Source organism: Crotalus tigris, unplaced genomic scaffold, assembly GCF_016545835.1.
Source record: "Crotalus tigris isolate CLP2741 ecotype Arizona unplaced genomic scaffold, ASM1654583v1 scf7180000017658.5313226, whole genome shotgun sequence".
NCBI classification, from domain to species: domain Eukaryota; kingdom Metazoa; phylum Chordata; class Lepidosauria; order Squamata; family Viperidae; genus Crotalus; species Crotalus tigris.
Window position 1 is genome coordinate 4515036 of NW_024096545.1, and position 24885 is coordinate 4539920.

At 43.7% G+C, this 24885-nt stretch overlaps 1 protein-coding gene across 5 annotated transcripts in view; it reads left to right on the forward strand.

Moving 5' to 3' along the window:
- LARP1 (La ribonucleoprotein 1, translational regulator) overlaps positions 1 to 24885 on the forward strand; it is a 105820-nt gene that overhangs the window by 38609 nt on the left and 42326 nt on the right. For 4 of the 5 annotated variants that reach the window (XM_039335773.1, XM_039335770.1, XM_039335772.1 and 1 more), the window contains exon 2: positions 20954 to 21015. In XM_039335773.1, coding sequence (XP_039191707.1) covers positions 20954 to 21015 — 62 coding nt within the window. Of the gene's footprint in view, positions 1 to 13631; positions 14318 to 20953; positions 21016 to 24885 lie in introns of those variants that run through there. The other variant, XM_039335774.1, reaches the window with a different exon arrangement.

Below are 24885 nucleotides of genomic sequence, written 5' to 3' on the forward strand. Positions count from 1 at the left end.
GGCTCGGGAGATTAATTAAGGGAAACAGCTGGCGTGCGAAGGAGCAGTTTCTTTCACTAACCAGGCTGCTCAGGATTTTTTAAACGAGGCGCCATTGTCTGCACAGCTGTGAGCACGCGCGGCTCTTTGTTACAACCGCACGTGGCACAGGCAGCCTTTTTAGCACAGGCGCAATAATCTCCTGCTCCTTTTAACACATGCGCAGTAGTCTCCTGGCAGCGGCGGCCATATTTTTGTCCAAACGGGATCTAAGGCTCCCTGAGGAAGCTAGGTTCAGCCGCTGGAGTGAATTTAATAGGCAAGCAGTACTGGGGTACTAAAGCATCTATTATTCATTCAGAGACATTCAAATCAGACACATAGCTGCTGGTTCCAGGACTTGGTGTCTTCTACCTAAAGTAAATAAGAACCTTTCATAACTAACTGTGTTTAGTTGCCTTTGGCTCCTTCCGGACCTCGGGTCCCCATTAGTGGCCCGTACGCTTCTGTATTTAGTGGTGGGTTCCAGGCATCCCCAGTCGCGTGCCTGTCCTTACCCACCATAGTCAAGCCGGGTTCCAGGCATTCCCATTAGCGTGCCTGTTCTTATCCGTGCACAGTGACTAACTCTGACAATTTTGCAGAGTCTGCTCCTGAGTTCCAGACGCCCCCAGTAGTGCGCCTGTCCTTACTCAAAGTTGGAGCTCTCCTACTACCTGGGTCCCCCCTATCGCGGCCCGGCGTTAGTGGAGAATGGAGGAAGCAATCATTCCCTCCATTGGAGCCCTGCCTTCATCCTCTGGAGCACCCGCATCAGAGGATTTGGAATCCTCTGCAGCCCCTAGAAAGGCTGCAAGGAAGTCATCAAAGAAGGCTGACAAACAGGCAATCAGAAGACACCAAGCCCTAGAAAAAGAGTTCGACAGAGCCCAGAAAAGGGCCAGAATTGAAAATAGGCAGAATGGGGGGATAGGCCCTGATCTACCGCTGGGTCTCCCTTCATCCCCACGGGCCATTTGGTCATTAGGGAACTCATCACAGTCCCAAACAGAGGGTGGGGTAGGCGAATTCTCATTGCTCTCCCGATCCCCCTCCCCACGGAGGTTACAGGAAACCCCGAGGACCATACTAACCACAGCACCTGCAGGGTCGCAGGCAATGGTTACTCCTCCTGCATTGACGGGGGATCTGCTAGCTACCCTAATAGCACAGGCAGTGGACCGTGCATTTGAGGCCAGGGCTCAAACTTCAAAAGCCAAGCCTCTAGGACTTAGAACGAGGCATCGGGAGGAAACGGAGGACCATCAGGACCTCTCCTCCTTCTCAGACTCGTCGGTCTCTGAGGAAGCTTACCTGGACCAGCCAGGTACGTCACAAGGGATTCAAATGTCTGAGGAAGAGGAGGACACCTCACCTCAAGAGCCGTCCTTCAGCGGCCTGTTTAACCCTTCTCTTTTTGTTACCATTCTGCACAAGGCTGAGGCCACAGCCCATCTGGGGCATGGGACACCAGCGGAGCCTGTCACAGTTGACACAGAGGCTGAGCCAACGTTCGCCGAAAAGGTAACCACTCAACACCGCATACCATGCCCGACCATGTTCCTAAACACAATAAGGAAACAGTGGGCAGCGCCAACCTCCCTACCGCTTCCTAGCAATGCGGAGAGGAAGCTATTTAACGTAGCAAGGGAGCTAGAGGGAACATTGGAGGTGCCGGTGGTGGACGAACCCATAGGTCCCCTGATATCGGACACGGCCATATCAGGAGATTTTGCTGAGGCTCTTAAAGCCGAGGACCGAAAGAGTGAGTCCAACTGCAGGAGAACGCACCAGGCAATAGCTTGGGCTACCAGGGCGACTACCTCCGCGTCCTTTTTCACCAGAGCCACACTTTGTTGGCTCCGTGAGTTACAGGGCCGGGTTCCCATGGAGGATATGCGCCCTCACCAGGAACTCAGCAAAATGGTAGCGGCCACGGAATATGCGTCGGATGCAACACTTTTAGCGACCAAGTTTTCAGCCAAGGCAATGGCGGCAAACAACACGAGCAGGCGCATCCTCTGGCTAAAGAACTGGCAGGCGGATACCAAATCCAAGTGGAAATTGGCTTCGGCTCCGTACCAAGGGGCAAAGCTGTTTGGTGAGGCACTAACGCCATACCTGACAGAGAACAAGGACAAGCGCAAGGTCCTTAAACACATGCTTAAAAGGCAGGACAAAAGACCCGGCTCCTGGGGAAGGAAACAATCCTTTCGTGCGGAAGCCAGGGTCAACTACTTTCAAAATTCCCAACCCTTCCAAGCTAGACAGGATAGGGAAAGACAGGGGGACAGACAGAATACAAGACATAGGCAAACGCAGGGAAGACGGCCCTTTCGGGGGAACAACCGCCCCTTCCGCCGTACCAGATGACTCCCACCCAGACCTTCCCATAGGGGGCAGACTAGCAGGGTTTGCTCCCCAGTGGGAAGAGACCACCACGGACGTATGGGTCAGGAACACCATACGTCATGGTCTATCTCTAGAATTTCTCTCAAAGCCCCCGAACCGCTTCCGCCCGTGCCCCTGTCCCACAAACCCAACAAAGAGAAGGCTCATGAACGAGGCCGTTCAGCACCTTCTAAACATACGGGCCGTAGAGCCGGTGCCTATGAACCAGAGAGACCAGGGGTTTTATTCTATCCTCTTCGTGGTCCCAAAACCCTCGGGGGGTTGGAGAGCCGTTTTGGATTTGAAAAGGCTAAATTTCTACATAAAATACCGCAAATTCAAAATGCAGACACTACGCTCCATCCTTGGAAGCGTAAGGAAAGGGGATTTTCTGGCATCGATCGACCTCACGGAGGCATACTTGCACATCCCTATCTCTCTGGCTCACCGCCGCTTTCTACGGTTTGCCTACAGGGGGCACCATTTTCAATACAGGGCACTTCCATTCGGCCTGTCATCAGTGCCCAGGGTGTTCACCAAGATTCTGGCGGTTCTGGCAGCACACCTAAGAAACGTACCAGTCAGAGTCCAGTGCTACCTGGACGATATTCTAATCCAGTCATCGTCCGCCCAGCAGTCTCGGGCGGACCTACAGTTAGTGATAAAACTGCTGCAGGACCACGGCTTCTCGCTGAACTTTCCAAAGAGCCATCTAACTCCAACTACGAGAATACTCCATCTGGGAGCGGTCATAGACACAAGGGAGTGCAAGGTGTTCCTATCACAGGAATGCCTCAGCAGCATAAAGAAAGCCGTAAAACAGGTAAGCCGCGGTCAGTTAGTGACGCTGGTCTGCCTCTCCCAGCTGCTAGGGAAGATGATATCGACCATAGCAATAGTTCCTTGGGCAAGGCTGCACTCAAGAGAACTGCAGTGGTTCATGCTCCCGTTTCAGAGACAGCAAATCAGTGCATCCCGGAAGAGGGTAGGCATACCTCTGAGAGTACGACACTCCTCAGGTGGTGGCTATCTTCAGCTCTCCTCAGGGGGTCCCCCTTCAGGGAACCAGACAGAGTAGTAGTCACAACGGATGCGAGCTTATTCGGCTGGGGAGGCCACTTGGGGACCAAGTGGACACAGGGCCGCTGGTCAGCGGGGGGAGGGAAACATCCAAGCAGATCTGTTGAGCAGATCAACAATAGATCACTCGGAGTGGCAACTACACCCGAGGATCTTCAGGGAGATCTGTCACCGCTTCGGGCTTCCCCAGGTGGACCTTTTTGCCTCTCCTTCCAATGCCCACCTAACTCGCTTCTTCTCCCGATTCCCATCCAAGGGAGCAGAGCAGACGGACGCGTTATGGAGCCCATGGCCAAAGGGACTCCTGTACGCGTTTCCACCCTTACCTCTCCTTGCGGCGGTAGTACGCAAGATTCTGCGGGAAAGGGCCGAGGTAATCCTTGTGGCCCCTTATTGGTCAAGGAGACCTTGGTTCGCAGACTTGAGGAGTCTCTCCCGCACGAATCCATGGCGGATTCCTCCGGAGAGGATCTCCCTCAAGCAGGGGGAGATCTCCCACCCAGAGCCACAATGGCTACAACTAGCCGTCTGGCTCTTGAACGGTCAATTTTAGCCAAGGGGGCTTGCTCACAGGGTGTAATTAGGGTCATACAGGCATCAAGGCGCCCCTCCACGAACCGTATCTACGAGGCCACGTGGAGAAGCTTCCAATCATGGTGCTCTAAACAGGAATTGTTACTCGAAGGGATCACAATTCCCAAGATCCTAGAATTTTTACTAGATGGCCTAGAGAGGGACCTCTCGCCAAACACGCTGCGCAGGCAAATCGCCGCCCTCTCAACTATACTTTCTGCCAGCCCCGGTGAATCCTTGGGCAAGCATCCCTTAATACGATCCTTCCTCAAGGGGGCTGCGAACATCAGACCGCCAACCGTGCACAGGTATCCATCGTGGGAACTACCACGAGTACTACAAGCTCTTACCAGAGCGCCATTCGGACCACTCAAAACATGTGACATTCGCTACCTGACCCATAAGGTAGCATTCTTAGTAGCTATCACGTCAGCTCGACGGATATCCGAGTTAGCTTCTCTCTCAACGAGGAAGGACCTGTGTCATTTTCACAGGGACAAGGTACTCCTAAGAATAGACCCTTCATTCATTCCAAAGGTCAACTCCTTTTTTCACAGATCACAGGAAATAGTCCTACCAGACTTCTGTCCAAACCCAGCTCATCCCCTGGAGCAACAATGGCACACCTTGGACGTACGAAGGGCACTAAGACATTACATTTCGCGCACAGCGGAATTCCGTCGCTCGGAAGCGCTTTTCATATCCTTCCACCCCGCTACTAGGGGCCGGAAGGTCTCATCCTCTACCATCGGTAGGTGGATTAGGGCATGCATCACTGGGGCATACCAGGCGGAGTCCTTGCAAGTCCCCAAGCATATCACGGCCCACTCCACAAGGAGTGCTGCCACCTCAGCAGCATGGGCCATGCAGGCTTCTATTGAAGAGGTATGCAGGGCAGCCACTTGGGCCTCGCCCTCTCCATTCATTCGTCATTACAAAATCGACAAGTACTCCTCTGCAGACGCCTCCTTCGGTAGGAGAGTTCTCCAGCAGGTTCTAGACCAAAGTTACACACGGGACCAGTCTATTCCCCAACCCAAGGGACAATAGGCTTTGGTATGTCCCACTGCGTGGATTATCCATCTCCAGTGCTGGAGAAGGGGCGTTGACTTACCTGAACGCCTTTTCTCAGCACGGAGATGGATAATCCACACCCACCCTTATAGACTAGGATAATAGGGTATATTTAGTGGAGCCAAAACGTCTTACTGTCAGTCAATGGCTGCGCTCGAGTCAAGACTGAAGAATCATGGTCCAGGACTGGGCGTGGCAACTTTGGCTGACTGATCTGATTGGCCAGGAATACAGTCTCAACCCACTGCGTGGATTATCCATCTCCGTGCTGAGAAAAGGCGTTCAGGTAAGTCAACGCCCCTTCACTTCACCGGCAGCTCAATTAAGGCCAAGGCTCATACTGCCTATTGCATCAGGTATCCTACTATTATTTAAGCAGGCCTGTCTCTGGAATTCTTGTCCTGACTGATACCACATTCCTGAGGAGGCAGGGTGCTCCCAAGAGCCCTCAGTAAGCGGACGCCATTTTAGATCATTGGCTTGCTGGGTGATTTGACAACGGAGGGATTCAATTTCACTGCCAGGCCACAGCAAGCCTTATTCCTCAGGGACTCGAGGCCTACTGTTGCCTCAAAGGAATACATGAGAAATTAAGTCAGAGGCCTCTCCTTTGTCTTTTATCCTTTTGCCACCTACAGCAACCCTCAGCCTAGGCCTGCATTTCTGTACTGGTTGAGATCAGAGTCTAACAAAAATTATTAAACCTCTTTTAAATCTCACCACACGAAGTGGCTGGCCTGCCTTTGGCACTGCCGCCACCACCTATGCCAGTGCGCAGGCACTTATCACTCAGGTGATTTGCCGCCACTAAGAGAGTGACGTGTGTGCTGGCACTCGCCATTTGTGGTTTTGGCCACCACCGTCAGCCTGACCACTGCGCCATCAGTGCGCTCTCAGGCATTTGATAGCCATCAGGAGCATTCTGGTGTGTGAGAGGCCAACATTTGGTCCAGCAGCCACCATTGTCTGGAGCAATTACTGGCTCTTTCCAGTATCTGGGATAATAACCACCCAGTGCTCAGCTCCTATACCTGAGGGATCTCTACCGTGATGGCAGACAATGCAGTTCCTCAGACTATGCACGGTGCTCCTGGCACTCCCGCCAAAAAGAAGCGCAAGTCCTCCAAACTGGAGGCTGCAGAGAAGCTTAAGGCCAAAGCCAAGGCTTTCTCAAGCAAAACATCCTCTAAGGCAGCTGAGAAGGAGGCCAGTAGGAGGCACCTTGCCTTGGAAAGACAATTCTCCTAGGCTCAAAAACAAAATGCAAGCGGTACGGTCCAGGCCTCCCCGGAACGAGCATGGTCTCTGGAAGGGGAGACCGGACAGGGGGAGGTCACACCCCTCAACCAGGGACCATGCCCTCAATGGGGTGGCTCCTTTGCCTAGGACTCGGGGCCGGAAGCCACATTTACGTCCACAGCAGCTGGACCCTGTCCCTTTGACTCTCACGGGGTGTGGCCAGAACAGTTTCAAGCCTTAATTGCCCAAGCTTTTACTCAGGGCATGGCCTCCTCATTTCACCAGAGGCCCAGGCCCGAATCTGCGCCACCAATGACAACATCTTATTACCAAACAGACCCCATTCCAGAATATCCGGGTTCTGTTTCCTCCAACCGGTCTTCTCAGGACAAAGAGTCATACTCGGGAGTTTAATTTAATTTGCAAATAAATTCTTTCCAAATCAGACAATGTGATTGTCTGGATTTGTTTTCTCATTTTGTCTCATAGTTGAGATCTACCTATGATGACAATTACAGGCCTCATCTTTTTAAGTGGGAGAACTTGCACAATTGGTGGCTAACTAAATACTTTTTTGCCCCACTATAACTGGGTAATACTGGCCCAGCAGGAGGCATGGCAACTTTGTCAGACTTAGTCTATTGGACAGGAAGATGAAGTAAAATCATTCATGGATTCTCCATCATGCTGAGAAAAGGCGTTCAGGTAAGACGACGCCCCTTTTCATTCAACAAGCTATGGAGCTACTTAGGAAAGAAAGATACCTGCAGCACGTAATCATCCCTAGCCAAAATAAAATATCCAGAGACGTTGCATTTTGACATAGAGAAATTTTGATATTTTAATTTTTTTTCAAGGATTTTAGTAATAGTAATAGTAGTAAAGTTGGAAGGGACCTTGGAGGTCATCTAGTCCAACCCCCTGCTCGGGCAGGAAACCCTACGCTATTTCGGACAAATGGCTGTCCAGTCTCTTCTTAAAAACTTCCAGTGTTGGAGCATTTACTGCTTCTGGAGGCAAGCTGTTCCACTGATTAATTGTTCTCACTGTCAGGAAGTTTCTCCTTAGTTCTAGGTTGCTTCTCTCCTTGATTAGTTTCCACCCGTTGCTTCTTGTCCTGCCTTCAGGTGCTTTGGAAAATAGCTTAATTCCCTCTTCTTTATGGCAGCCCCTGAGATATTGGAATACTGCTATCATGTCCCCCCTTGTCCTTCTCTTCGTTAAACTAGACATACCCAATTCTAGCAACCGTTCCTTATATGTTTTAGCCTCCAGTCCCCTAATCATCTTTGTTGCTCTTCTCTGTACTCTTTCTAGAGTCTCAACATCTTTTTTACATCGTGGTGACCAAAACTGGATGCAGTATTCCAAGTGTGGCCTTACCAAGGCATTGAAGAGTGGTATTAATACTTCACGTGATCTTGATTCTATCCCTCTGTTAATGCAGCCTAGCACTGTGTTGGCCTTTTTGGCAGCTGCAGCACACTGCTGGCTCATATTTAAGTGATTGTCTACTAGGACTCCGAGGTCCCTCTCACAGTTACTACTATTGAGCATGGTGCCACCTATGCTGTACTTGTGCATTTGGTTTTTCTTGCCTAAATGTAGAACCTTGCTTTTTTCACCATTGAATTTCATTTTGTTAGTTAGTGCCCAGTGTTCAAGTCTGTCCAGATCCTTCTGTATCTGAAGCCTGTCTTCTGGAGTGTTGGCTATTCCTGCCAGCTTGGTGTCATCTGCAAATTTGATGAGTTCCCCATCTATCCCTTCATCCAAATCGTTGATGAAGATGTTGAAGAGTACTGGGCCCAGAACAGAGCCCTGGGGCACCCCACTACACACTTCCCTCCATATAGATGCAGTTCCATTGAGGACCACTCGCTGAGTACGGCCGGTCAGCCAGCTACGGATCCATCTGGTGGTGGTTCTGTCTACCCCACATTTTTCTATCTTGTCAAGTAGTAGGTTGTGATCTACTTTATCAAATGCCTTACTGAAGTCCAAGTAAATTATGTCCACAGCATTCCTCTGATCCACTAATTTTGTCACTTGGTCAAAGAATGCAATAAGATTTGTCTGGCATGATCTATTTTTGACAAACCCATGTTGGCTTTTAGTAATGACTTTGTTTGCCTCTAGGTGTTCGTTGATTCGTTGTTTGATTATCTTTTCCAGGATCTTCCCAGGTATTGAGGTCAGGCTGATAGGTCTGTAATTTCCTGGATCCATTTTTTTTCCTTTTTTGAGGATGGGAACTACATCAGCTCTTTTCCAGTCCTCTGGTAGTTCCCCTGTGTTCCAGGATCTTTGAAAAATATAGTTCAGTGGCTCCGATATCACATCTGCCAGTTCCTTGAGAACTCTGGGGTGTAATCCGTCTGGTCCTGGCGATTTGAACTCATCTAGGCTGGACAGGTGCTCACTAACGATTTTCTTGCCTATCTTAACTTGTGTTTCTGTTTTGTTTTTTGTGGCACTATTTTTGATAGGTTGGTCTGTTTTTTCCCTTTGTGTAAAGACAGATGCAAAAAATGAGTTAAATAGTTCTGCTTTCTCCCTGTTGCTTGTCACCTTCTTGCCACTTCCACCCACTAATGGACCAATCATTTCCTTCACTTTTTTCTTGTTTTTTACATGTTGAAAGAAGCTTTTTTTGTTATTTTTGACTTTGGTCGCAAGCCTTAGTTCATTTTGAGCCTTGGCTTTCTTCACTTCATCTTTGCAGGCTCGGGCTATTTGCTGATATTCTGACTTAGTTATGTTCCCCTCTTTCCACTTTCTATACTTGTCCTTTTTATCTTTCAATTTGTCAGAGAGTTCTTTATGCAGCCATGCTGGTTTCTTTTGAGAGCTGTTATTTTTCCTCTTTGTTGGTATTGTGCTAGACTGTGCTTTTATTATCTCATTTTTCAAAATTTCCCAAGCTTCTTGAGTTGTTTTCCCCTTGAGGATTCTCATCCATGGAATCCTTCCCAAGCCCTCTCTAAGTTTATTGAAATTAGCTCTCTTGAAGTCCAAGACTCTAGTTTGACTGTGTTCTATTGGTTGTGCTTCTATAATGTTGAATTCTAATATTGCATGATCACTTCCTCCCAGGGTTCCTATGGCTCCAACACCGTCTATCATTTCATCTCTGTTAGTGAGAATTAGATCCAAAATGGCTAATCCCCTAGTTCCATTCTCTACTTTTTGGGAGACAAAGTTGTCTGCTAGGTTTGCCAGGAACCTGTTTGATCTTCCACTTGGTGCGGAGTTTGTCTCCCAGTTGATGTCAGGGTAGTTAAAGTCCCCCATTACTATTGTGATGTGCTTCCTACATACCTTAGTTAGCTGACTAGCAAAAAGTTCATCTATTTCCTCTGTTTGGTTGGGTGGTCTGTAGTATACACCTATGGCAATGATTTTACTTTAAAAACGTGGAAAAATTGCACCTTTGTAGAATGACTGCAATCTGTATATGCATATTGCTTTAATGCAATTTTTAGCTTTTAGTTTTTAATCAGAGATACAATACAACTTAAGTGTAGTTGATCATTTAACTGCTATTCTGACATAGACATGGTCATTTCTATTTAGTTACACCTATAAGAGTTACATGGGAAAAAGGATCAAAGAAAGTATTACTCTAATTTTGCTTTTCTAATTTCTGTATTGTTCCTGTTGATTAAATTGATACAATTTAATATTGCACTTATTTTTTCAATTGTTTGAACTGTTCTGAAACAAATATGCCATACTTCTCAGACAAGGCTAAATGCAGTAATTATTATTCAAGGAATTGCATGGCCTTGGTTCTCTGAATTTCAGTATTTTTAAAATCCTAATAGTGTAGTAATTGATACTTTTCATCTAACAGCTTACAGAAAGTTTCTTATGAAATACAATCTACATTGGCTTGTGTATATTTTTTATGAGAATTGATTTTACTTGGTTGAAGATATTTGGATTCTGATTCTGCATGCTTCACGTGATGTTTGCGCGCAGTGTTGTTGAATCTGAATATTTTCCTTGGCATGGAATGGTTGTGCATTATAACTTCGGTCTCTAAGGATAGAAACATTTCACTAAAAGCCCCCAAATAAAATATTAAATTTATTGATACAATGGTGAAACAGTATGTATACTTGGCCTTGAATTAGGTATTTGAATATAGTGTTTGCTTACAGATGATTCGTTATCCAACTAGGTAAGGGCATGATGTCACACTAATATTATATAATTGGAGAACAGCAAACAACCAAACTCAGAGAGCACCAAGGACCCCACAATTCAGGCCCGAGCTACAGTGCATTTAGAAAGTATTCAGACCCACTTCACTTTTGTCAATTTTGTTATGCTGCAGCCTGATTCTACAGTTACTGAAATTCATTTTTTCTCATTAATCTATACTTAGTACTGCATAATAACAAATGAAAACAGAATTTTAAAAATGTCTGTAAATTTATTAAAAAGAAAAAATTGAAATATCACTTAGGCATAAGTATTCAGACCCTTCACAGTATTTTGTTGAAGCAACAAGCTTTGAACACCTGGATTGGGGGATTTTCTGCCATTCTTCCTTGCAAATCCTCTCAAGCTCAATCAGGTTGGGTGATGACTGTTGATGAACAGCCATTTTTATGTCCCTCCAAAGATCTTCAATAGGGTTCACGTCAGGGCTGTGGCTGGGCCATTCGAGGACATTCACAGAGTTGTGTTGTTCTTGCCTGTGTGTTTAGGATAGTTATCATGTTGAAAAGTGAACCTTTGGCCCAGTCTGAGATCCTGAGCGCTGTGGAATGGATTTTCATTGAGGATATCCCTATATTTTGCTCCATTCAGCTTTCCCCCAGCCCTGACCAGTCTCTCAGTCCCTGCTGCTAAAAAAAATCACCATACTTCACTGTTGGTATGATATTGGGCAGGTGATGAGTGGTACCTGGCTTCCTTTAGACATAGCTTTTAGAAATGAGGCCAAACAGTTCAATCTTAGTTTCATCAGACCAGAGAATCTTGTTTCTCGCAGTCTGAGAGTCCTTCACATGCTTTTCTACAAACTCCAAGTGGACTTTCATGCGTTTTGCACTTAGAAGCTTCTGTCTAGCCGCTCTGCCGTATAGCCCAGCTTGGTGGAGGGCTGTCCCATCGCCACACAGGATGTCTGGATATCAGAGTGAGTTCTTGGTCACCTCTATTACTAAGACCCTGCTATCTGATTGCTCACATTTTCGCTGAGTGCCCAAAATGTGATCATGTGACTGGGGAGGCAGCTGCCAGAACTTCAAATCGAGGTCATAAGTACCTTTTGGACGGTCCATCAGTACTTTGAATAATAATAATAATAATAATAATAATAATAATAATAATAATAATAATAATAATAATAATAAACTTTATTGTCATTGTATGTGTATACAGTATACACATACAACGAAATTTACATGACACCCAAAGACCAGGTCCCACACACATAATCCCCAAACACACTCCCACCCACCACAATTCCCTAGCCCTAAAACCGCCCAAACATCCACCCAACAGACCAAGTAATACTGTCCAACAGCTCACTGATGGTGGTCCTTTAGTTCATTATTAAGTGCAATCATAGCTCTGGGATAAAAACTATTCAGAAAACGTGTGGTCCGAGTTTGGTTGTTAAATGACATTCAAAAGTTGAAAATTGCTGTATTTAACTTTCATGACTGTCCAACTCAGATTGATTCAGGACAACATGCAATGTCCAAATTAAAAGTTACTAAAATACATATCAAAATCATAGAATAAATTTGGGTTCTGAACAGAATTTTTATAAATGAAATTTTGGTGTATTCATCTCTACTCATAGGCACACCCACCCACCCACAAATATGCATACTAATCTGCGTGTTGCTCTCAATCTGGCCTCCTGAAGATCACATTGCTCTGATTTCCATTGTAGTTTGTCACTCAATTGAAACTTTGCATTTTCTGCACAGTTGTGCAGTTGCACCTTAGTAGAGATGCAAGATGTCTAGTGAAAAGAAGATTTCTCCGGTAGAGATTGGTGGTTGTCATGGAAGAAAGAGCAGAAATGAAGCATTATTAGCATTCTGATATAGTTGACTCTGTTTTAATGGAGAAAGATCGTTCTTGGCTTTCCTTGACTGCCAGTCTGTTCAGAGATCATGTATTTGAATAGGTAATAATTAACTGTTAACAAGTTTTTCATTAGAGGCCAAGCTGCATATGTGCACGAAAACAGAGCCAGGATTGTAGGAAGAGATTTTGTTTACTTTTTTTCTTAAAAAATAGTGTTCTTAGGCCAGCGGTTCTCAACCTGTGGGTCGGGACCCCATTTGGGGTCGAACATCCATTTCACAGGGGTCGCCAAACAACGCAGTCTGCCATTTTTCCCCCCTTTTCTTTAGCTGTGCTATTCCCTTTTATTCTATTGGCTTTTGAAAGCCAATAGAATACACTCTCTTGAATAGAGTCTAATTCTATTGGCTTTCAAAAGCCAATAGGAATTGTCCAGGCTATCTCTGCCCTGCTGAGCCCGCCAAAAGTCCCATTCTGCAAACGGTGCTGCAAGCTGTCTGCAGCGAAGGCGAGCTGTCTGGAAGTTTCCACCCCTTCCTGCTGAGCAACTACTAAAACTGTAAGGAAAAGAGGGCCAGGGGTGGGAGGTGGGAGGCTGGCAGGCGCCGGGAGGGTTGCTGGCATGCGTGGGGCCTGGCGGGTGCCTTACCTCCCTTGGGCTGTGCCAGCTGGTGGCCCAGCCGGTGGTCTGCCTACGCTGTTTCTGCCATTTGCCAGCTACGCCTCGGCCGGCGCAGGGGGCGGCAGCATGCATGCGCGGCGCTCCCGGGCAGGGAAAGTCCTCAACTTACGACCGGTTGGGTAGTCCTTGACTTACGACTGGTTGGATAGTCCTCGACTTACAACCGGTTGGGGGTCGCGGCATTAAAAAGGTTGAGAACCACTGTCTTAGGCAGTAGTAATTTCTTTTGGATATTTTAGACTTTATTCTATCACCAAATAGTATTGATTCAGTTATTCCTGTATTGCAGCATTATTTGAAGTACTGTACCTGTATAGCAATTAATGAGACTTCTTTTTTTTTTTCTTATCAGTACAGTAGCCTGTGAGGGGAAAATACTAACGTGCATGGTTTGCATGCAGAATGCTTCAGTCCCACATTGTTTCAGATAACACAGGGATTGTAAACACAATGTGCCTAAACCTGTGGAAATGCTGTCAATTATTTTGCAGACTATTAAACTAGATGAAACAAAAAGTCTGATTCTATAGAAGTTAAGTTTTTATGGCTTTATGTGATACCTAAATTGAGACATTGCTCAAGTTACATATAAAGACATTTTTTGACAATTTTTTTAGGTACTTTTCAGGGCGGCAAGGTAGTACAACTATTAGTGTTCTCGATTCAAAACATTAGGGCTCTGTATTTCTCTGCATGGTACCAAGGAAAGTTGTTTCTTTAAAAGGTACAACATTTATATTTCTGCATGCTTTGAAATGAATTGCATAGCTCAACTTCCATTTTTGCTTAAAGTTCTGGGCAGATGCTCCCATAAAGTTAAATTTTCAGAAGGTGGTTTGCTTTATGTTCCTGGAAATGCCTTGTGACAGCTGAAAAAAAAATATGTAGATTTTCTCAAGAGTTCTAATCCAAGGTTATGATAGACAAACACAGGTGGAAGGATTAATATGGCATTCAGCTGGGAACTCTTTTCAAAAACCAGCCCACTCCTGAGTGTACTTTTCCTCCTCCCCCTTTCTTCTGTTAATAATTCTTTTACTTTTGACTGTATGCTTGAGATTGGATTAGAAACTTGGACACTTAAAAGCTAAGTGTTCATCTGAGCTGCCAACTGATTATTTTACATATAGCTTTCTTAAAAGGCAGTCAACTTTTGGATTTTCCCGAGAATCCTTTTCAGTTTCACATACTACAAATGAGGAGGTACAGTTAAGATTTCTTTTTTTCTCTCTCTCTTCTCTTGTCTTTGGAGTGGTTGGAAAGACAGAGTGACCTAGCTGTTTGTGTTTCTTTAAAACGGGAACTGGGATGCCCTTTGAATTAGAATGAGAAGTATAATCTTTTGAACAAATGACCTTGAACATGTAAATCATTACTTTGCTCTTCTCCGTATCCAGCACAAAAAGCATTTGTAGTATACAATATTAGATGCATTCTGTACTATTTATACTAATACCAAATTTATAGAGAGAATTATGACTATTCTTATTTTTTTTTAAAAAAATAAATGTGACATGTTTAACATGGGATTTATGCAGGAATAAGAAGGGTAATAGTAGATATTTTTCTGTTAGTTGATAAATCCTTAATTGAAAGATCGTATTTTCACTGCGTGCTAAAGTTTTAGAATGGTGGTAATACTGCAATACTTTAAAAAAAAGAATTCTCATTTTGCAGAAACCGGATTGTAGAGTTACTTATATTGCAGGATAAAGAACTTTCAACTTCTTTTATAAAATGCCCTCTTATTTACAGTTTTAGCACTCTATAAATACTCTGTATGTATATTCTTCTGTACTAGAATTCTGTAAGTTTTGATCCTCCAAACATACTAGAATTACAATTCCAGCATTCTATAGGGCTCCCATCAAGATGGTTTTTCCAACATATGCTGCAGGTCAGCAGTGGGATTCTGAAACTGGAACAAAATAGGAATCTTAATTATAATTAGCCCTATGTCTTGTTTCCATTTGTGGTTGCATCTGATATCTTATGAAGCATCTTGTTTTTATATTTTTATGTAATTACATGTATTATACACTATATCTTGAAGCTTGATTTTTTTTAAAAAAATGAATAACTTTTCATGGGAAAAAGCAAATGAAATTTACTCTTACACAAAAAGGTATTCTATGGGTTAGAAGATAAATTGCAATTAAAACGATAAAAACTAACGCAAAGTAACAAAAATGAATATACGTCACCTTCTCTTAAAACACAACAATCTGTCCTTCCCATACCTCATCTTATATCTAAACAAGCAATCTTGATGCCTTAGAACTTGATTTCATTTCATTTTATCTTTGTACCTTCTCACAAATTCCTCAAAGCTTTAACAAGTCTTTTTTTGTAATAATGGAAAGTTATCCAGGTCACTCTTTGCTAAAAAAAGTTGTAACATGAGACAAACCTCACTTAACAACAGTTTCGCTTGCCAACAAAAATTTTGGGCTCAATTGTGGTTGTAAGTTGAAGACTACCTGTATTATTATGTTGATTGACCTCTTCCAACTTCTGGGCACTGTATTGTTCTCCAGCATGACGAGTGGAGAATCCACCAATGGGTTTTGCTTTGTCTTCTGCCCATAGACTAACTCAGCCAAATTGCCATGCCCCCTCTTCTTGGGACCTCCTCCCAGTCTCGACTTAGTCTAGCCCAGTGGTTCTCAACCTGTGGGTCGGGACCCCATTTGGGGTCGAACAACCATTTCACAGGGGTCGCCAAACAACGCAGTCCGCCTTTTTTTCCCCTTTTCCTTAGCTGTGCTACTCCTTTTTATTCTATTGGCTTTTGAAAGCCAATAGAATAGACTCTCTTGAGTAGTCCTCAACTTATGACCGGTGGGGGGTCGCGGCATTAAAAAGGTTGAGAACCACTGGTCTAGTCCAAGAGGACACACATTCAGCTTGACTCCAGATCAGGTCGGATTTTTCTGTATTTTTCTTGCCGCTTTTAAGGGGAGGGGGTTGCAAAACAAACAGCTGTGCTGATCTATCCTCTGGTACTAGAGGTTCTTGTAAGTAGTATCTTGAATGTTAACATTTCTATAGTAAAGAATGTTATTATGCTGTTTAATCTTTGTTTGATCTTCTTTGAATCTTTGTATTAGTGTTGATGTCCTTTAGCATATCAGTTTGAGGCTGGAAGCTCCTTCTGAGTTCAGAGTTCTTTTAAAAGAGTTTTCTTTTTTCTTTTTCTATATCTATTTTCATCTTCGGTGTTCTAACAGTGAACTCTGAAATTCTTTATTAAGTTCCTTCTTGCAATCTTTGTCTTTCTTGGCTTTGTCTTCTGTTCTCTTTTTGGCAATTTCTGTAGTTTAGTCTGACACCCAATTTGCTTTTTTCTGTTTTGTGCTCTTTGGCAGTCCCATTTCACATTTATCCTTAACAGTTTCTTTGAGTTCATTCCACAATTTCTCTAATTCCCTGTCATGAAGTTTAGTACTTCAAAACAATTCCTGCGGTTCTCCATGAAAATGAGTATATGTTCAAGATCATATTGCAGAAGGCTGTTGACATTCTTTAGCTGAACTTGGAAGTTGCACATGAGCAATTTGAGATCTGTTCTGCAATCAGCCTCCGGTTAGGTCTTTGCTAATATAACTGAGCTTTTCCCCCCCTTGTACATAATATAGTTAGTTTGACTTTTGTGTACTCCATATGGTGATCTTATATGGCCATCATATTAGTTTTTGAAGGTTGTTAAAGTGGAGAAATCATTTAATTGGCAGAAATTAATAAGTCATTATCCTGCTTCACTTGGTTTCACTTGGTACAATTTAACTACATTTTTCTCCTTAATATTTCCAATTTTTGCATTTCAATCTCCAACATCTTGATTGCAGTTCTGTTGATTTCAAATTGCATTTGATCATTTCTAAATGTGATATATGAATAAATAAATTATAAAATGCAACCACCTCTTCCTCTTCTACATCAATACTTGGAACGTAAACTTGGATAGTTTTATTATTAAAAGGTTGTCCACAAAATCTAATTCATATCATTTGGTCATTAAATGCATAAAGTATTTTTTTTATTATCCTTCCTAACTAAAGAAAGCAGTGTTGTTCCTCCCCCCCCCTATTTTAAGCAATAGACAACATGATCTTTAACTGAAAGTGACGAATTTCAGTCTGCTGAATTTGCTAATGCCTATTACGCCAGTGTCTGGTTGGTTCAGTTCTTATTCCAATATGTTGAACTTTCCCACATTCATATTTCATAGGTTCCACTTTCTCATTATAATTGTCTTTGCAGCTTCAAATTTTATTTTCCTGCATAATAACAGCAGCAAATTAGATGTTCAAAGGCTTTATCTACTTTTGTAATAAACACTAAGATCTTCCTCAGTAGCATGTTGAATGACTTCTAACCTGGGCGACCCTTCATCTGCAATGTATCGTCAGTCATATTATGCTTTCTATCCAGCAGCTTTCTTGGTAAAATACAGGAGTAAGGTTTACTGTTACCTTCTCCCATGTAAAATGAAATTATGGCTTTGTCATTGTTGCTAAAGTGACTGTCGACCTCAAGCATCTTCCTGTATCACTGATAAATACCTGGTTGTTTTAGCTGATGTCATCTGAGATGACCTTCTTGCCTTGGGTGACCCTGCTGTGATTAAATATTCTTGGCATACACTGTCAGTGTTCTTTGTCTCCCCCCTCACACCATGATGAGGTAGCAAGCAGAACTGGGGGAGGGGAAGCAGATCTGTTATTAATATTAGACCAGCTATTATTTTTTATTGTCTTATGTAGAGTTTCCTTCTTTTATGGTATTAATCCAAAATTGGGACGGCACTAATGGTATTTAGTCTTCTACTTATAAATGCCTTTATACTAATTTTTAGTGAGAAATGTTTTATTGATTGGCCCCAAATTAGACAGTCATCAACAAAACTTAGCAAATAAACATTCAGAGGAACCACCGGGAAGATAGCAACAACCACTGCCTGTTGTTTCAAGACATAAATAAAAGGTTTTTGCTTTTCTGGAATCCTTGAGAGAGTTGCATGCTTATAACAAACTTGGGTTGTTGTCCTGTGTTGCTAGATAAATAATTTATGTATTGTCCGTATCAGCAAAAAGTACTCCTATAATGTAGACATTCTATGGCAATTCTGTTTTTCAGTTGCACATTCTTTGCTATTGTTACTGTAGTTCTAGATTTATCATATTAGTTTGTTGTTTTCTGCAGTTTGATCTCTTTTGGGTGTTGATGTTATCTTACTAACCTTTTTTAAAAAAAATAAATAATTGTAAGCATTTAGCAGAAGATTCTGACACATACTGAGTATATGTTTATGGAATACATGGCGACAAAAAATTATATCACAGATTGTTAGGACTGCAGAAAAATCCTGATTAGATTTATTAATATTCATTATATGATCGTCCTAAACAGAAGTAAGACAGCATGTAGTATCTATAGTGTGGAACAGCTTAACACTCTGTCCAGAATTGCTGAAGTGCAATGGGCAGTCTTGTGACCCAGAATTGGATTGGGTTATATTTTAAGATGCACAGTTGCCTGCTGCAAAGCAGATTTTAGACATGCTTCATATCAAGGAGCTGTCCTTAGCTTCTGCCATTTGGATACAGTAAAGTTTCCTACATCTCTTCTGAGAGGATATCTTTTGTAATATGGTTCCATGTGGTGCAAAACTTAAAGGGATGCATATAAAGTAATGAAGTTGTGAGTGAAAAGGTTGGGGGAAGAGAGATTGACGTAATTTACATGTGAGAAAAGTAGACAATTTTGGAAATGGTGTGTGTGTGTGTGTGTGTGTGTGTGTGTGTATACATACCTACATACCTACATGCACTTTCTGTTTTCAGATTCAGCTTTTTATTAACCTCATCTCATAGTGTCATCCATGATATTATTTAAATATTTCTCTGCTCATTGGAAATAACTTCTTCCCAAACTTGAAGCAAATAAATCCCCCATATGTCATTATTCCACTTTTAAATATCCCTTCAAAACTGCATGGCACTTCTATAATGCGCTTTTCCAAAATAGATTGTGTGTTGGGCATATTCCTTTTTGGCACACTGTTTCATTAAAAGAAGACAGAGGAAGTCCATGAACTATTGAATAAAATGAATTCAAGTACTCCTTTAGCAGCACTTGAAGTTCTGTTATTTTGACAGAGCATTTACTATTTGATTCCATCAGGAGTTTTTCTTCAGAATTCTGGTGAATACAGAGTACTTGCTTTGGGTTTTGAACATTGTGAGGCTTAAGTCTAACCTTTGGAACATGAGCAACTGACAGGGAGAGGCGAGATAATATTAGCAATGAACATGTTAGTGAGTTTTGAGATACTGTATGTGCATGTGCTAAGTGGCATTTGAGTTTTTATCTAAAGTCCATATAAATAAGCAGTACAAGAAAAATTATTGCTAAACTTATATATGATCTGTTGAGAATATCGTTACAGTATAAATGCCTTAATTACATAGGCTTAAACTGACATGTTTTGCAGTTAAAAACAAGCTCTCTCTAGAAATGAGTAAAATTCTCTTAGTTATGGCTTTGAATATAACTGTTCTAGATCTGTAAGTAGTACTAATTTGAATGTGTTACTTTAGCTATCTGGCTGGAATTGATAGAAAAATAGATATGTTTCAAATATATTACTATAGGCGATGCAAACATACTGAAATGCAGTTAAAGTTGAATAGTCTCAGCTTTTTCTATGACAACTGCACATTAGTTCAAGTACAGTGTATTTGAGATTCTTATGATCAGTACAGAGAAGTTAGGAAGAAAATCATATCTTGTAGATGACATTCTACATCAAGAAATCTATGAAAAATATGGGTGTTCTCTTTTTTTAAAACCCTACTATTTGTGACATTATAAATAGCTGTAGCATTGTAATTTATAAGCTATTTCATAATGATCATATCTTATCTAGCAAGATTGTTAGAACAATTATTATTCTAAACTGATAGTCAAATATGAAAATGATAGCACATTCAACTGGTTGTGTGTTATCATGCCTGAAACCATGTGATAGCTGTTTTACAATTTTATTAACAGTTGTGAACCCTGTTCTGGACCTTCTATTCTTTTCTGTTGGTGAACAAAGTATATTGTTCAACTTTTCCTTGCATAGTCAGGTATACTGTAACAGAATGCTTTTGAAACGGAGAAGAAAACTTAAGAAAATATTCTGAAGTTTGCAGCATGATTTGATTTTGGATTTTGCCTTAGGTTGATGGGGACTGCATTAGATCTAGATATATATTAAATTCTAAAATTGTTTCTGTATTTAGTATCTGTAGAGGCTCAAATTATCAGCTTCACTGGTAGTTTCTGCCAAGAAAAGATGGTATATAAGCGTGCCTGGCTGAGGAATTCTGGGAGTTGAAGTCAATGAGTCATAAAAGGGGCAAGACCCCTGCATTAAAGTATCTCCCCCCACAATCTACCAGAAGACACACTTTTTGGAGAAAGACTTTAATGAGCCTAAACTCAGAAAACATGCTAACTCTCCAGAAACAGTCTTGCCCCCCCCCCCCTTTTTTTTTTTTTCAGTGAACAGATGCAATTTATAGCCTGGACTGTTTATCCAATCCCAGTGGATATGCAGTTGTACACATTCACTTTGGTAGAAGTTGAAGCATGACATTAAGTTTTCTTATTTTGGGGTGGACTAAAGAAGAGATATAAACCTTGCATCATGTATAACTGTCAATTCTGAAATGTGATTAGGTACATGATTCAATCAGAAATGGAAACTGCATTTTCTGTACAGAAATCTATATTATTTCAGTAATGAAATTGGTGTTCTAATGTTTGACTTTTCTCCATTTTTATTAGAACATTCAACTCCAGCCAAAGTGGTGAAAGCAGCAAACCTAAGGCAGCGGAAAGGAACCAAGGTATGTACTAACATGTTATTTTATGCAATGATACATACATTTGAGGGGTGGGGGTAGGCATGGTATATCTGAATGAACCTAGTTAGTTCCAGACAGCTCAGAAGCTAATTTGACATCAGAATTTTTAATGCATCACTTTACATTTGCTTAAATTGAATCACCTTCTTAAAGCACATTTGCAATTTAACAGTCACTCTTAGTTTTCAAAATCTTGGCTATTCTCCAGTACAGGAGATGGATAATCCACGGATGGGTTTTCTCTGTCTGCCTGCTCTTGAGACCAAGTAGCCAAAGCTTGACACGCCCCCACTTCCTGTGGAGTCCATTCTTAACTTGGTCTCTGCTCGAGAAGACTCGTTTTGGCGTGGCTCTCAGCTTATCAGGTTAGACAAGAAATCCATTGATTGATTATCCCTTGATAATTGGCTTCCCCTTCCAAAAAAATTGCCACCTATAGGAATTTAACCACAAAATTTTCTGGGGATCAGTCCTGATCTCAAACCTAAAATTAAAAAGGGGATTGGTGGGGAGGGAAACTTCCCCACAGATATCAGCCAGCCCCAGGGCTCTGGGGGGTGGAAAGGGGGGGAAGAAGGCATCAGCAGAGACTACTTGCTGAACCTTTTCCCCAACCACTAAGTTTTCCTTGGGATCATCCCTGATCCTATATTAAAATTGAAAAAGGGGGTGTGGGGGGGGGAAACTCCCCACGGATCCCAGCCAGCCCCAGGGCTCTGGAGGTGGAAAAGGGGGGGAAAAAGGCATCAGCAGAGACCACTTGCTGAGCTTTTCTCCCCAACCTTCCAAGGGATTTTTTCCTCAAATTGGGGGAAAAAATAACAATCTCCAGGTCCGGATTCAAACTTGAATTTGGATCATCGGAGATTCCCTAGCAGCCCAGGGCAACCGCGGGCGCCATTTTAGTTGCCGTTTTCAGGCAACAAAGGCAATCCCTGACTGGGATTCCCTTAAAACGTCACCAGCGCGCCAAATTTAAATCCCCGGGCACAAGCAGCTTCTGGGAGGCTGCAGAGCTTATATTCAGAGGGAAACGAGCCGTGGCCACCCTCCTTTTTAAAAAGCCGAAGCACAGGAAGGGAGTAAGCCCCAACCAAGAAACGGAGGCTAGAGAAACCTCCTGGGATCCGCAAAGCCCATTTTCAGGGAGAAACGAGCTGCGGCTGCCATCTCTTGCCAGAGGAAGGCAAACCGAGCTTAAGGAAGCTCTACATCATATCTGGAAGCACTGATAGAGGCGGAATAGGAGCGCACAGCCAGCGCTCCACCCCCGATACACACATATAATAATAGGACAAAATATAATAATAATAAAAATAAATAAATAAATTTTAAAAATAATAATAATAAAAAAAAATTTTTTTTAAAGCTAAAAATTAAGCAACTGCAGGGCCAACAGGCCTAAAGGCAGAACACACAATATTATCATCATCACCATTATTGTTGTTGTTGTTGTTATTATTATTTTATTATTATTGTTGTTCCTATTATTAGTATAATAGTAATAATATTAATAAGAATAAATTCCGCTCTAGGTGACCACCATTTGATACCTTGTTGTGTATTAAGTCAGGCCTACAGACCCTTTTGAGGTCGCCACTGATATTTTTTGCCTCCCTTTTCATTTTTCTATTGGTGCACGTTGCCTGGTCACCTAAGGCCTCCGGGCGGAACCCAAAGAGTGGTTCCAAACGTGCCTTCGGTACCTCCCTCAGCTACCGTGACCTTAGCCCAGAGAGAATATTTTTGTTGGGTCGGGTGATCACGGGAACAGTCCTGGTACTTGTTCCAATTTCGCTCCTGCCAATACTTGCCTGCCTGAGCGTCTTCTCAGTTTTTCTGGGACTGCTCAAGCGGAATGGAGGGACCCTCATTGCCTCAATCCATGAGCACGACCCCTCCATCTCCCAATTATGGCTGCAACACACCTTCTGACCAGAAGGCGGCAGGCAAGTGCAAAGCGAAGACAAAACACTCGCTCAAGACGCCCTCCAAGTTGGCGGAAAAGCAAGCCAGCCGTAGGCACCAGGCCCTGGAGAAGGAGTTCTCCAGAACGCAGGGGCAGGCCCAATTGGAATTGGTTCAAATAGCGGCCACCGAGATGGAATTACCATTGGGTCCATCCACATCAACCCAGAGCGCATGGTCCATTCCAGGAACACCACAACCACTGGATCCGCCATCTACATCAGCCCAACAAACAACCACGGCGGCAGGCACAACCACTGAGTCCAACTCTCCACCTGCGGTCACCACACCCAAAGGTAATGACATAGGGGACATCTGGGCAGATGGACGGCTAGAGGCCCTATTAACCAAAGTGGTGGACCGAGCCCTAGCACAGCGCTCCGCCCACCACGACCAGGGGCCCTCCACCTCAGCCATGCCACACTCGGAACTCCCCTCAGAGTCCTCAGGCATTCAGGAACCCGTCTCCCCGGCCCAGTCCTCCATGAGTGGTTATTCTTCACCACAAGAGGAGTATCAACCTGGGATCTCTATGTCAGAGGATGAGGAACTTTCCCCTGAGCCCCCCTCAGGGGGATTATTTAATCACAACCGCTTCCTCACGTTACTACACAAGGCCACAGCCATTGCGGACATGGGGACGGATCAGTTTTCTCAGCCGCAAGCGACAACGGCCACCACATCCAGACCCGTATTCGTAGAAAAGGTGACAACGCAACACCATATACCTTGCCCCGCCATTTTCCTGAAAGGGATCAAGAAGCCATGGGACTCTCCCGCTTCCTTCCCATCAGTGAGTGGTACGGACAAAAAATTATACAGCACTGCCACAGACCTCAATGAGGCCTTAGAAATACCTAAAGTAGATGAAGCCTGGACCCCCTTGGTCTCCCAGACAGCCATGGCTGGGGACCTAGTGGAGGCCCTTAAGGCAGATGACAAAAAGTGGGAACAAGCCTTTCGCAAAACCCACCAGACAGCGGCATGGGCCATCAAAGCAGCCACCTCGGCCTCCTTTTTTGTCCGGGCCACCCTCATCTGGTTGCAACAACTACAAACCATAGTTCCTATGGAGGACATACGAACACACCAGGACCTGGCTAAGATGGTAGCAGCCACGGAATACGCTGCAGACGCAACACTCCAATCGGCCATTTTTTCATCCAGATCCATAGCATCCAACATAATTGCCAGGAGAATGCTATGGCTAAAACACTGGCAAGCTGACACCAAGGCTAAGTGGCGGCTAGCGACCGCCCCTTACTCAAGCAACGGTCTGTTTGGGGAGGCCTTGGACCCCTATCTTGTAGAGAACAAAGACAAGCGGAAGGTCATGGCACACTTGAACAAAAGGTCAGACAAACGTACCACACCTTACTTTCGTAGGCAGTCCTTTCGCCAACTGACAACCACGCCTATCAGTCAGGCACCCAAGCCATTCACTCCCAAGCAGAACAAACCGTACGGCCGCCCCTACGACAGACCGGGGTTCCAGCCCAGACAACAAAACCAGTCGAGACGACCCTTTCGTGGAACGGGTCGTCCGTACCAGAAGACAAAATGACTCCTACATAGACCTACCCATTGGAGGAAGACTAGCTCACTTCTTCCACCAGTGGGAGCAGACCTCCACGGACAACTGGGTACTACAAACCATCCAGTCCGGGCTGTCCCTGGAGTTTCTGGTCACACCCCCAGACCGACTCATCAGCTCTCCCCTTCGGTCTATCTTCGGCACCCAGGGTATTTACCAAGATACTAGAAGTGGTAGCCGCCAAACTGAAAAAAATCCCAATACGCGTCCAATGTTACCTAGACGACATACTAATCCAAGCAACATCCCTACAGACAGCTCAGGCGGACGTAAGGACCGTCATTCACGTC